This window comes from Prosopis cineraria, unplaced genomic scaffold, assembly GCF_029017545.1.
Source record: "Prosopis cineraria cultivar Desert tree isolate PC_DT_omini unplaced genomic scaffold, ASM2901754v1 PC3, whole genome shotgun sequence".
In the NCBI taxonomy this organism is placed as follows: Eukaryota; Viridiplantae; Streptophyta; class Magnoliopsida; order Fabales; family Fabaceae; genus Prosopis; species Prosopis cineraria.
The window spans coordinates 12,897,764-12,910,902 of NW_026555334.1; the positions used below are offsets into that span (position 1 = coordinate 12,897,764).

At 33.7% G+C, this 13,139-nt stretch overlaps 1 protein-coding gene across 1 annotated transcript; it reads left to right on the top strand.

The window, feature by feature from the left end:
• LOC129306494 (vesicle-fusing ATPase) lies at window positions 1–10,481 on the top strand. Its single transcript, XM_054947122.1, has 21 exons — window positions 1–309; window positions 496–592; window positions 672–753; window positions 857–907; window positions 2,342–2,512; window positions 2,927–3,081; window positions 3,173–3,281; window positions 4,417–4,516; window positions 4,600–4,655; window positions 4,942–5,007; window positions 5,092–5,174; window positions 5,395–5,528; window positions 6,299–6,509; window positions 7,556–7,687; window positions 7,757–7,817; window positions 7,930–7,989; window positions 8,257–8,315; window positions 8,401–8,488; window positions 9,156–9,278; window positions 9,598–9,663; window positions 10,010–10,481. Exons 1-21 carry the CDS (start codon window positions 132–134, stop codon window positions 10,151–10,153), a joined length of 2,226 nt encoding a protein of 741 aa, XP_054803097.1. The 5' UTR covers window positions 1–131; the 3' UTR covers window positions 10,154–10,481.
• The last annotated feature ends 2,658 nt before the right edge of the window (window positions 10,482–13,139 follow it).

Genomic DNA, 13,139 nt, shown 5'->3' on the forward strand with positions numbered 1-13,139 from the left:
GAGATCGTGGCAAGTTTCCGTTTTATACCTCTGCCGCGCAGATCCTCGCCATTTTCAGTTCGCATCACCTTTTGCCCATTCGTTCTTCCTACATTAGCAGCAGTCCATAGATCTCACCGGCGATCGGGAAAATGGCGAGTTGGTTCGGGTCCGCTCCCACATCCATGATCGTCACGAATACGCCGTCGCAGGACCTCGCTCTTACCAATCTTGTTTTCTGCTCACCCTCTGATCTTCAGAAGTTCGCTGTCCCGGGTTTCAAAAACATCTTCCTCGCTCTGGTCGGGGACTCCTTCGTCTTCTCTCTCGCATATCCTTTTCGAATTTGCAGGAAATTTGTTCTTGTTTGACAATTCTTGATTAATTATGTGTTGTCTCATTTTTGTAATGTAAATACCAATTCGGGACCATAGATGGGCACTTTGCTTGATTGGTCTGTGAATGGATTCTCAGAATTCTATGCTATCTGACTTTTGTTGCCTTAACTGAGACACACTCCTCATGGAAGTATTAACAGTGGCCATATTGCACTAAATTCGATTCAGCGTAGGTGTGCCAAAGTTTCTGCTGCTGAGTCGATACCTGTAAGCAGGTTGGTTGGTTATTTTCACCCTGTATCTTGTTTTATGTTTAGGCATGTTGTTTCTTCTTATCTATATATGTTGTTTTAGATTCGTTCCACCTGACAATTTCAACCTAGCGATGTTAACCCTTGAGTTGGACTTCATCAAAAAGGGAAGTAAAAGTGAACAGGTAAGTATATTTGAAAAATTATGGAAGGCACTGGTGTTCGTTAGTTTATTATAAAGTTCCCAACCTGAGTGCCTTATGAATAAAATTATGCTCTGCTTTGTAGATTGATGCAGTTCAGCTGGGTAAGCAGCTTAAAAAGAGATTTGTAAACCAGGTGGGGTTTTTCAGTCAATCACTTATGCCCACTAGTTGGCTAACTTTGGTGTTTTATCAGCTTTCATTTATTTATTTATTTTTTTTTTTTTACAAATAAAATGCTCGTTATAAAGTTTCTGGTCGCCTTTCTGATCTGTGGTTGCTAGATGATTATCTCACTAACATGAGAACTTTCAAATTTCCTTGTCTTGATTAGTCACTGACTGACAGCATATGGGACTCAAGGATAAAGGCCATCTGGTTACTAGCTTTTCATATTCTGCATGAGCATGTGTTAATCAGTAACCACTAATCAGAAATGATACTATACGTTTTGCATGATACTTTAGTGAACACATTGCTCCTAAAAGATCATGTTATTTTATGTAGCAAAACTGTGGCCCTGAATATGGTACATTTCACTTGACTAGTTTTTTATGAGTTTATGTTTTCATTTTATGTCTTAATTCTGAAAATTCATTGGGGTCAAGTGTGAGTCTACATTGAATGGCATTGGACTAAAGAAGGTGTATGGTTGAAAGTACTCATAGACATAATACTTTTTAGGTTTTTGGTCAAAAAGTTTGGTTGAGTCCATTCATAAAATGTTCACTCAAAATATGATAAAAGAATCTCAACGAATTTTCTTGATGTCTGAGGTTTCTTTGAGCCCTACCAATAATGTCAGAACTGATGATTAACCCAAAAAAAAAAAAGCATGGAGATGGTGGTTCTGGTGGATGGTAGCTTCCTTGACCCACTTAGAGTTGCGGGCTTAGTGGTTAGCCATGTGAAGATTGTGGGAGATTGTTGGAGTCAGGTGAATGCGGGAGAAATCCTATATTGGATAAAATTGGACTAGATGAATGATCTACAGGTGAAAAGGACCTAAAAATCTGACCTTCAGTTTTTGAGTAAGATGTGGTGTTAATCTCAGTTGTTTAGTCCCTCTTAACCAACAAATAAGTTATGATTTGTCTCCCTTCTGTCCAAGGCTACTCTGGCCCTAGTGAAAATGTAGCTTGAGACAATTTTTTTCCTGTTTTGGTTGCCTTTTTGGAAGGGGGGGAGGGGGACAAGGCATCATTGTAGTCAGACTAGCATTGAACATTTTATGCATGTAATTGGATCCAAGGTAAACGCATTAGGCACTGGCAATGTGGAAGGACATAAAAATTAAAATCACCTGAGATGGACTACAAGTTAATGACTGTGTCGTTCAATAGATTACTTGTCCATGATCTTGTTTTGGTGTCTCATGTATGTTATTCTGTTGTAAACCTTCCCTCTCTTCTTCACTCTTTTTACACCTCTTCAAGTTCTTTTCGTAATTCTCTGAAAGTTTGGATACATTCTGTGTTCTGAGTCCATCTATTGACACATTTTGTGTACATTTTTTTTTTAAATGTTCTATATCAGATGTAACAGTCTTTGAACACATACTTTTATGCAGGTCATGACTGCAGGGCAGAAAGTGCTATTTGAGTATCATGGAAACAATTATAGTTTCACAGTCAGTCAAGCTGCTGTTGAGGGTCAAGATAAATCTAATTCTCTTGAAAGAGGGATGCTAATGGATGACACATATGTTGTCTTTGAAACATCGCGTGACAGTGGAATAAAGGTGATTCTCTCCTTTGATTAATAGTTTCCTGTCAGGTGAATGTTTTGCTATCCTTGGCAATAGAACAGTCATGCCAAATGCATAATGGTCAATTTCTCTGCATGTCAATGAGAAAGTTGAGTCCAGTAATTCAGTATTGATTGTTATTATGTGTTCTATTTCTTGTTTGAAGAACATGATTATCTGCAATGCTGAAAAATACATTGTGAAAGTGTTGAAGATCTGAATAATCTCTTCATATACTTGTTTTGGTCAAACTAGTGATCCAAGTAAGGTATTATCCAATGCTTTGATAAGATAATGATATGTTATCTTAAGTTAATAACATCTTAATGGCACTCTACTGTGTACTGGAATGAGTTAACCTGGTTAATTTTATTTGGATAAAATTTTTTGTGCATGCTCTCTATGCAGATTGTCAATCAGCGTGAGGCTGCCACAAGCAACATTTTTAAGCAGAAGGAGTTCAATCTTCAGTCACTGGGCATTGGGGGTTTGAGTGCAGAATTTGCAGATATATTCCGAAGAGCTTTTGCATCTCGTGTTTTCCCTCCTCATGTGACTTCTAAGTAATGGATAATAGATGTTCTACTTTAACCTACTTAATCTGCCTGCTTTATGATATACCATTTTCTTACGTGGAAGCCTTTGAAATTCCAGACTTGGGATCAAGCACGTGAAGGGCATGCTGCTTTATGGACCTCCTGGCACTGGAAAAACTCTTATGGCGCGTCAAATTGGAAAAATATTGAATGGGAAGGAACCAAAGGTTTGGGAATTACTCCATATACTTGTATAATGAAGTGGAACATGTGCTCCTATGCGAAAATATTATGCATGCTGTCAACAGTAGATAGAGACAAAAATTTCTGTTTCCATTTATATGCTACAATGTTGTGGCTCTTGCTCATATTTGCCTCTTTGAGTCTTTATATATAATTTTAATTGTAAAATAAAACAGTGAGTAATTACTTAATAATTTGTAACTTCTCACTCCTTTCATAATCTTTTAAATGAGAATGTTAAGACACTGATTTCATTTATTATCTCTCAATCTACTAATTATTGATTATAATGGGTGTTAAGTCTGTGTAAGGACTCATACTTGGGCTTGTTTATTTCACCAAAATAGTTTAAACTGCTTTGTTAGATGTTCCACATGCTTGTGACTTTGCAGCGGTGAGGCCATTTCTTAATTTGGCAAATGGATGGGCTTGTCCCTTTCACCAAAATAGCTTAAACTTCTTGATTAGAATTGCCACAAATTTATATGCCATTTATTGTTGCTGTCATTTTTAGATGTTGGAGTTCTATTAAGCTTATCTCTGATAGGACTCAAAAGGTGGTCTTCTTAAACATTCATGCCAACAGTGCTTTAGTTGTTTTCCCTTCTTACTTATCATATAAAACTTTGGCAAAACATGACTTTTCATTGCCATATAAGATTCTTGATGTACACAAATTTACACCCTACTGCCAGAAAGCTTTTATTACAAAATGTTTCATGCATATGACTCCTATTTACTTTAAATTGCCTGGTTGTTGATTGTGAAGCCTGTCTTCATTTTGACAATATTGAGTCCTGTAAGTTGCGAACTCCCTTATTGATTAATAATATCTCCCAGTTACTTGGCAAAAGCCTCCTGAATTCTTACCCCCAAGTAAGAATAAAGAGGTTCTCATCTGTCCATTCCTTCGAATATGGCTGTTATAAGTGTTATTTAAATGGATTTAATTCTCCCTTTCTTCAGAATCAATTGTCATTCAACTTTTATGTCTTCTGATATATTGATTTAATGGATTTAATTTACCATATTGATTACACTTCATATAGCACTCAGATTTCTTGAGGTTTGTAACTGGTCGGAAGTCTTGAGTAAATTTACTTTTTGTATGAACTGTAGATTGTAAATGGTCCCGAAGTCTTGAGTAAATTTGTTGGTGAAACTGAGAAGAATGTAAGGGACCTCTTTGCTGATGCTGAAAGGGATCAAAAGACACTAGGTAAGGGATAGAGACGCTATATGTTTCTCCCAGTTCAAATTTCTGATAGTCCACTGATCTCATTCACCATTTTTAATTTGTAGGGGATGAAAGTGAATTGCATGTCATAATTTTTGATGAAATAGACGCTATTTGCAAGGTACGAGATTTCTCAGCTATGGATCAACATTTAGTCATTTATTGCAGTATATAGTTATAGTTAGAAGGTAAGTTTAACTAATGGAATCTTTTATATAAGCTGTTGCTAAAACTTTTCTTTTCATATGCTTGTGCATAAATTTGATAATTGGGATATGGTAGCAACATTTCATTCTAGGACCTTGACAATCTGCATTTAGTTCTCCGAGTAATTCAGTGACACACATTAATGAAGTTATAACATGATTGAATTACCTGATGCTACTTCCTCTGCATGTATTGTGCAGTCAAGAGGTTCAACTCGAGATGGCACAGGAGTTCATGATAGTATTGTGAATCAACTTCTCACTAAGGTCAGTGAAGATCATGGATGCTTTCCTGAGATAAATACAAATCATTCTTCATTAAGCAAGTGAATTTACCCCCTCGGTTTGCAGATAGATGGTGTGGAGTCACTGAATAATGTTTTGCTTATTGGAATGACCAACAGAAAGGACATGCTTGACGAAGCTCTTTTGAGGTCTCTTTATCTTCCTCCTCTGATCCAAAATTTTGAATAAAATACTTTTCATGCCAAGTGTAAAATAGTAAATAATCAACTGATATACTATTGTTAATTGTGCACTGGAAGTATTTGCCAATCTAGTGCTACTGCTATGGCTTGTAATGGACTTGTATGGTACTATGTGTGAAGGTGATGCTTACCATATAGTCAATCATTAATGACTTATGTCTTGTAGACCGGGGCGACTAGAAGTCCAAGTTGAGATAAGCCTTCCTGATGAAAATGGTCGACTTCAGATTCTTCAAATTCATACTAACAAGATGAAGGACAATTCTTTTCTTTCTCCGGATGTGAATCTTCAAGAGCTTGGTATGTGTTTTCTGAGACTTAAGTATTTATCTCTAAATCTACTTCTTAGTTGAATGTTAATTATAAATTTGTATTCTTTCCACATCTTAATTACATCAGCAATATATTTTGTTGAAATTTTTGTTTTATTTTTTTTTCCAACTGGTTTTAACATCAATTTTGTTTGTAAAAACTTGACTGGCCATTTTTTAAAAATTCAAATAATGTAGAGAGGGGGGATGAATAGAATAAGGAAATTTTTTATCTAAATATATTGATCGAACAGAAGCTAAGTTTTGACTTAAAATAGAACTTCATTGAATAAACAAATTTTGAAGTTCTAAATATCAAGTTAACATTACTTGGTTATCTAGTTTTTGGAGTTTGACAAACAACCTCCTAATGTCTCTGCAAATATAGATGTAAAGCACAAGTGCATTTTGATTATTCATAATATGATTCTTTGCTGCATAAACTGAAGAAGTTATTGCCGTAATTGATGATTTGCTTACCAAAGCTTTTTTTTGACTAATGGAGTTTCAGTGCTGTGATGTAAAAATATAATTCCCTTATCAACGGAGGCACAAGACAATGACTACTACATTATTTCATAATGTATTAGGAATTATTAAATGCTGAAGAAATAAAATCTAAAACTGCTAATGTTAAGATATATCATATATATTGATAATTTCACCAAGATGGGGAGAACTATTGTCTGGTTCACATTGGTAAATTTATGGAGATCATGGTGGTTTATGAGTGGATTTTCTTCTTCTGCTCTTGTGCAGCTTCTCGCACCAAAAACTACAGTGGTGCAGAACTTGAAGGTGTTGTGAAGAGTGCAGTATCATTTGCTTTAAATAGACAACTTAGTCTAGATGATCTCACCAAGCCAGTGGAGGAAGAGAACATAAAGGTTACAATGGACGATTTTTTGAATGCACTTCAAGAAGTTGTCCCTGCATTTGGAGCTTCAACTGATGACCTTGAAAGATGCAGGTGGTGTTTTTGATTACAGAATTTGAGATTCTCAGATATGGATAAATTGAGCTAATTCTAGTTATTTTTCCAGTTAACAAACCTGAAAAACATGCTTGTGAAAGGTTATTATTGAAGACATGTTTTTTTTTTGGGGGGGAATTCTTAAGCACTCTTAGTGTAGTACTTTGTGCAGTATGACCTAATGAGCTGGTGAATCTCTTTAAAGGTGGGTAACATGTTTCTGTTGTTCTTTGACAATTGATCAAAATCTCTTGGCAGCAAGACCCGTCTTATATATGGTCAAAAACTGTTAAAGGAAAAGAATAGACTCTTGAATCATTGGATACTTTTTGAACACTACTAGGGGAATTCTATAATTGCTTTCTTAGAGTTCAGTAAATGACCTGAGAATATACAAGAGTCAGAGGCCTCCCAGCTCTCTGCCTCATCTTTTTTAAACATAAGTAAACTAATCTATATTTTCATTATTTATAGGTATAATTTTTCCAGATTTACATAAAAGAACTCCTTGAGGAACCATAAAACTAACTATAATTATAATTATGAATCTGTAATTCCTGTGATTAAATGCATATTGCATCTTGGGTTGTATGAAATTGACGAAATGCTTGCATTTACATACTCTTTGGAATTCATGCCAACTTAGTAATTCGATCTTTATCACCTCATACTAGCCAGAAAATTTACCATTGTTTTCATTTCATATGAACATCGTCATAGCAACTCAACCCTGTTATCTCTTGCTCTGTCAAATATAGAACAAGATAACCCCAGTTTTCAACTTTGAAGTCATATAAGTGCTTGTCCACAACCAATCTTTCTTTTAATGTGGAACGCCATGTAGAGTGATGGCACGAGATTCTTGCACATTGAGTTCATGGAAGCCCTTTGATAGTTTGCTACTGATGCTTTTGCAATTTGGCTGTTACATTGTCAGTTATACGCTGATAAGTTGTTAGTTTTCAAAATTGGAATCCTGGTGGCATAGCCCAGAACAATACATACCCAACTAACGTTCTATATATATATTTTTTAATTTATAGAATTGGTGGCATGGTGGATTGTGGTGATAGACATAAGCACATTTACCAAAGAGCTATGCTACTTGTGGAGCAAGTTAAAGTGAGTAAAGGAAGCCCACTTGTTACTTGTCTTCTGGAAGGCCCTAGTGGCAGGTATGTGAGTTTTCATCTTCATTTGATTTCATAAATAGCATGTTTCTTATACTACTTTGTTTGTTACAGTGGTAAAACTGCACTTGCAGCTACTGTTGGCATTGACAGCGATTTCCCATATGTCAAGATTGTAAGCTCTCTAGTTGTTTATTGTAGATTCCAGCATTCACTCCTGGAATTTAGGGTGTCTTGACTTTTTACTTTAGTGCTGGTGTTTAGTTTAATATCCTGCAATCTTGTAGGTTTCAGCTGAATCAATGATTGGTCTCCATGAAAGCACCAAGTGTGCACAGATTATCAAGGTTGGCCATAATCAAAAACTTGTTTATCTGTTAATCCTATTGAGGATTAATGATTACATAATTTCTGAAGAAATAGTTACTGGCTTCAAAAGTGAGATTTTTTATGCAAGTTGTACCGTGTGTAACTTCTAGATTTTTATTAAATTTTTAATCATTATAGTGCATTAACTGCTGCATTGAAATGATGGTTTAGCATTATTGTAAACTCCAAGCTTGTTGCCGGCTTGCACAAGTCCCAAGGCCCTTTATATACTGGTTTTTTAACAGGTTTTTGAGGATGCATACAAGTCACCATTGAGCGTCATTATTCTTGATGACATTGAGAGGTAAAATTTGTAATTTTTATTTTGTCTTCCTTGGCTATAAATTGTTTAATATGTAACATTATTTGCTTGTTTGATGTCAATACAGATTATTGGAGTATGTGGCCATTGGTCCACGGTTTTCAAATTTGATTTCTCAGACGCTACTGGTCCTGCTAAAACGACTTCCTCCAAAGGTTTCTATGTGATCTTTTCCTATTGGTTACCATAGGTTTCATTAGTTCCTCTTCTCTCAAGCTTTTCCTTTCAGTTCATTTTTGAAGCATATCTGTTCTGTAACGTTCTAAAGCAATACTACCTGGAATGAGCTCAGGTTCATCCGGACTGGATAGAGGCCCATTGGTTTTAGTTTGCTATTGTGATTTCGTTGTTGGAAATTTGATGCTGTTCTCTCTCCCACTTTGTTACGGTGTTGTCAACTCACTGAAAAACATGCTGTTTTCTGTCAAACGCCAATGCTGACCCCAAATGTTAAGATTAAGTTGTGCTCATGCTATCTTTGATTCTTAACTTCTTGAACTCAAATATTGTGTTAGATGCTCGGGGCTGGGTTGCCCCATTGTACTTGTGCTTTTGGATCTTTAAATATGTTCTAGTCATCATCTTACTTAATGCAAAGCTGCAAGCTATGATGGCTCTTCTTTCTGAGGATAGTTCATCTCCTCATGGTCAAAAATGAGAATCGCCAAATGAAAATGAAATACCAGGACTAAGTCCTTAGATAGCCATGTAACATTAGTTTCAAATGTCTCTCCCTCCCTCCCTCGAAATCAATAACAATAGTAACTTGTTGACGTTGCCCAAGGGTTACTGTTCTTAATATATTTCATTTCATGTTGACAGGGTAAAAAGCTCCTGGTTGTTGGTACGACAAGTGAATTGATTTTCTTGGACTCAATTGGATTTTGTGATACTTTCTCTGTCACTTACCATGTTCCTACGCTGAACACAAATGATGTAAAGAAGGTACACTTTTTGTTAACATTGCGGTACTACCTTTGGCTAGCCAAGTCCCAACAATAATAGTGCTGGAGCATTCATGTGTACTGTGTAGAATTTCCAGTGCTTTTAGCTCTTTCTATCATTGTAGATGGAAGAATAACTTCATTTGTATATGTAACCAAATAAAGGGAAAAAAAAAAAACAACTTAATGTGTATCTTAAATTCAATGCTAAAATGTAGCTTATAAATGTACAATTTGCAAGTTAATAAAATAAAGTAAATTACACAGATCTTCCATCTATTTTCAACAAAATATGTATAACTTATTTATTTTAATATCAGGTTCTAAAACAGTTGAATGTCTTTGCTGAGGGTGATGTTGAAGATGCTGCAGAGGCCTTGAATGATGTAAGTTTTATCATCCCATTGGGGGTGCTCCATTGGTTTAATTATCTCGTACTAATCTTTCGCCAGTCGTCAAATTAAAGAACAATAATTTTAAACGAAGGGAAACTGTTCCTGCGTACCTACATCCTTTATCCGGTAGTATAAAGCTGTTAGGACTCGTCTCTTAATTCTATCATATTTTGCTCATTCCTTTTATATTGTGGTTGCTTTCTTTTCCTTTTTTTTTTTTCCCTCAAGAATCTAGCATATTTTGTTCACATGTTTCGCCAATTAAGGATTGTCCAATTAATATCATGCGCCCTGGTTTCTCATGTTCATGCCCAAAATTCTTTATTTTTCCCCCCAGATGCCTATCAAGAAGCTATACACGTTGGTTGAGATGGCAGCCCAAGGTGAACAAGGTGGATCAGCAGAAGCAATCTATTCTGGCAAAGAGAAGATTAAGTTATCTCACTTCTATGATTGCCTTCAGGATGTGGTCCGAGTATGATTTTGTGTCAAGTTTCTTCAGTTAGAGTATAGATTCACCCTCATTGTGCTGTAATCCTATTATCTTAATTTTGATTTATCCATTTCTTTATTCCAACATTGTTATGTGGGTAGTGTATCTCCATCATCACCTTCCCTTTCTTCTGCTAATTTTTTTGGGAGGCTAGAGTTTGCAGTTCCTGCTTTATCACGTTAACGGGTTGAGTTTGATATTGCGGCCTAGGTACATAATTTTTATTTGTATGAGGCTCAATTATTAAATGACTTGATAATGTACCTTGTAATATTTTTTTTCACACAGGTGTAATGATCACATATTTCATATTTCATGAATCAGTTTACAGCATTATTTTCAAAATAGATATTAGTTTGACTAATCAATCAATGCTTGAGTTGCAACATTGAACATTTTAATTACATTTTGATAGCCCTCATTCCCTGTGATGTTTGCGAGCTTACATCCTAGGTTTAATTAGTACTCTATCAATTGATACAATTAGCATGTTGATGTTTGTAATGGACTTGTTTGTTTCGGCTTATTTTATAAAAAAATCACTTATATTTTTTTAAAAAATATATTGTAAGTTTTTATAATGTTTGTTTAAACTTTGAAATTAATCAGAATATGGGAAAAAAGAAGTAAATTATGATTATTTAAGAAGTTAAATGTTGTAAGTAAACAAAATATGCGAAAATATTATAAAATTTTAAAATAATAGAATATAAATGATTTTTATAAAATAGAAATTAAGAAAGGTATTATAACATTTGAAAATAATTAATTATTTTTTAATTATTGTAATTAAATATAAAATATTTTTTTTCAAAATCTCTACGAGATAAATTTCATTTTATATAATCTCTAAATTATTTAAAAAATATTTATTTTTTAATCTTAAACAAACAATTTATGAGGCATTCTTATACAGTTTATTTTTTATATTCTTTTATAACAAAGATTGTTAAAAGCTTTCTGGTATAAAACAAAAAAGTTTGTGACATTGAAATAGGCTTCAGTTGCTAATAAATCAGATAAAATCAGATATACTTTTGTTCTCATACCGCTCTTTTGATATACATAATTGAATGGTTTTGAAAAATTTTAACATATTGAATTCAAAGTGCCATGCTATTATTGCTTAATATTAATATGGTGAAGGCATAATCTTCTTTCTCTCCTCAAATAATAGACTCATTAGTGCCAAGTGTGAGGGAATGCTAGATGTTTAGTAATTTATCCTCTTGCAAGAATAAAAGTTCCCATTAAAGCAGCTAATCCCATGCATGTTGTCTATATATTTGGTTGCACAAATTACATAATATCATAAATAGTTATTTTGGATATCATCCATTTGCCCAAAGAATTTATAAACAAATACAAATCTTTGGTATCATTCTCTATATGGAGATATACCATAAGGCCAATAATTCAAAATCGCACTATCAGTCCTCTAACCTAAAAAAAGTATTCTTTCTCAATAAATTTAATTGATTAGAATAAGATTTTATCCTTTAAGAGTCGTACATGCATCTTTTGATGTATACAGATTTATCAAAAATTGTGAAAAAAAAATCAATGTGTAGATTTCAACTCTTTTTTCATAGAGGATTTTTTCAAACTTCTAACGAAAGGTCTTTTTCTTACATTTTTCAAGGAAGATGACTTTTGATCCATTTATCTATATTATTCTATATTAATATTTAATAATCATAATTTAATAAAATAATTCTAAAAAAAGAATATATTAAACACTTATTGAACTAACTTCTCATTGATGTATTATTTTCATCGAGATTGAATCCAAATCACAAGTAATTTTCTTATTTTTGATTTGTACAAGTAGCACAGATACCATGACTTTTCGTTACAACTTCTTTTCTTCAATTTATTTCATGTTTTCCAGCAAATACAAATATATGATAGAAATAGTAATTGTAGATATATTATATTATCAATTTTTTTTTAAAAAAGTGTAGATGCTTCATTTTATTGGTCCAACCACACCGATCATAAAGAAGCATAAATTTCTAATATTAATCAAGACATCCCCCAAAAAAAATCCAATTATATACTCCACACACCAAATATTTGCTAATCCAATAATATATTTGACAAGTTGCACTATATGTCAGCCCAAGATGTATCTTTCTTTTTAGAATTTTGAAAGATACTTTTGAAACACCAATAGAGATTAAATGACAAAAGAATTGAATTAAGTAGTATCCCGCTTTTATGCGGAAACATAACAATGGGTTTATTGTTTTAATAATGATTGATCTTTATCATATTTTATTTATAGATTGAATATAGATTGAATAAATTCATAAAAAAAATTGTAAATACAAAAACAAAAGGAAGACCAAGTGACTAAAGGAAAATTCTTACAAATAGGTTCTTTGAGTGATGAACAAATATGCCCACATTCACTGATATAAAGATATAAATACTCGTATAAAATATGGTCAACACCTCCCTCCATTGTGTATTCTTACAAATAGGTTCTTTTGTTTCTATAAATGGAATTCTTCTGTTATTACTGTTGTTGCTAAAAAACTAGAACAAATATCAATCCTTTATCTGATATAATCCCTTCAAAATAAAGGGGTCCATAGTAAAAACTTTTACAGTACAATAAAGTACATAACATTCATTTTTTGTTGATATAAAAAGTATTTTCACGGGTTTGCCTTAGTATCGTATTCAAACTATGTATTAAATGATCCCAATCATTTACTTTCTGCCCATGTAATTCATACAGCTCTGGTTGGGCCCGTTGTATGCCTTCATGTGAATTGGCCGTGTTTGATCCCTATGACCCTGTTCTTGACCCAATGTAGCTCAATATTTGGTAAATGAACATTGATCACGCAAATGTTAAAACACACTTCTGCTGTACTAACATAAGCACAACTGGCGTTTTCGTTAGATTTCCTTCGGTAGTATTAGATTTTCCTTCACATTAGGCAAACTTGCTTCTAATTAAAGA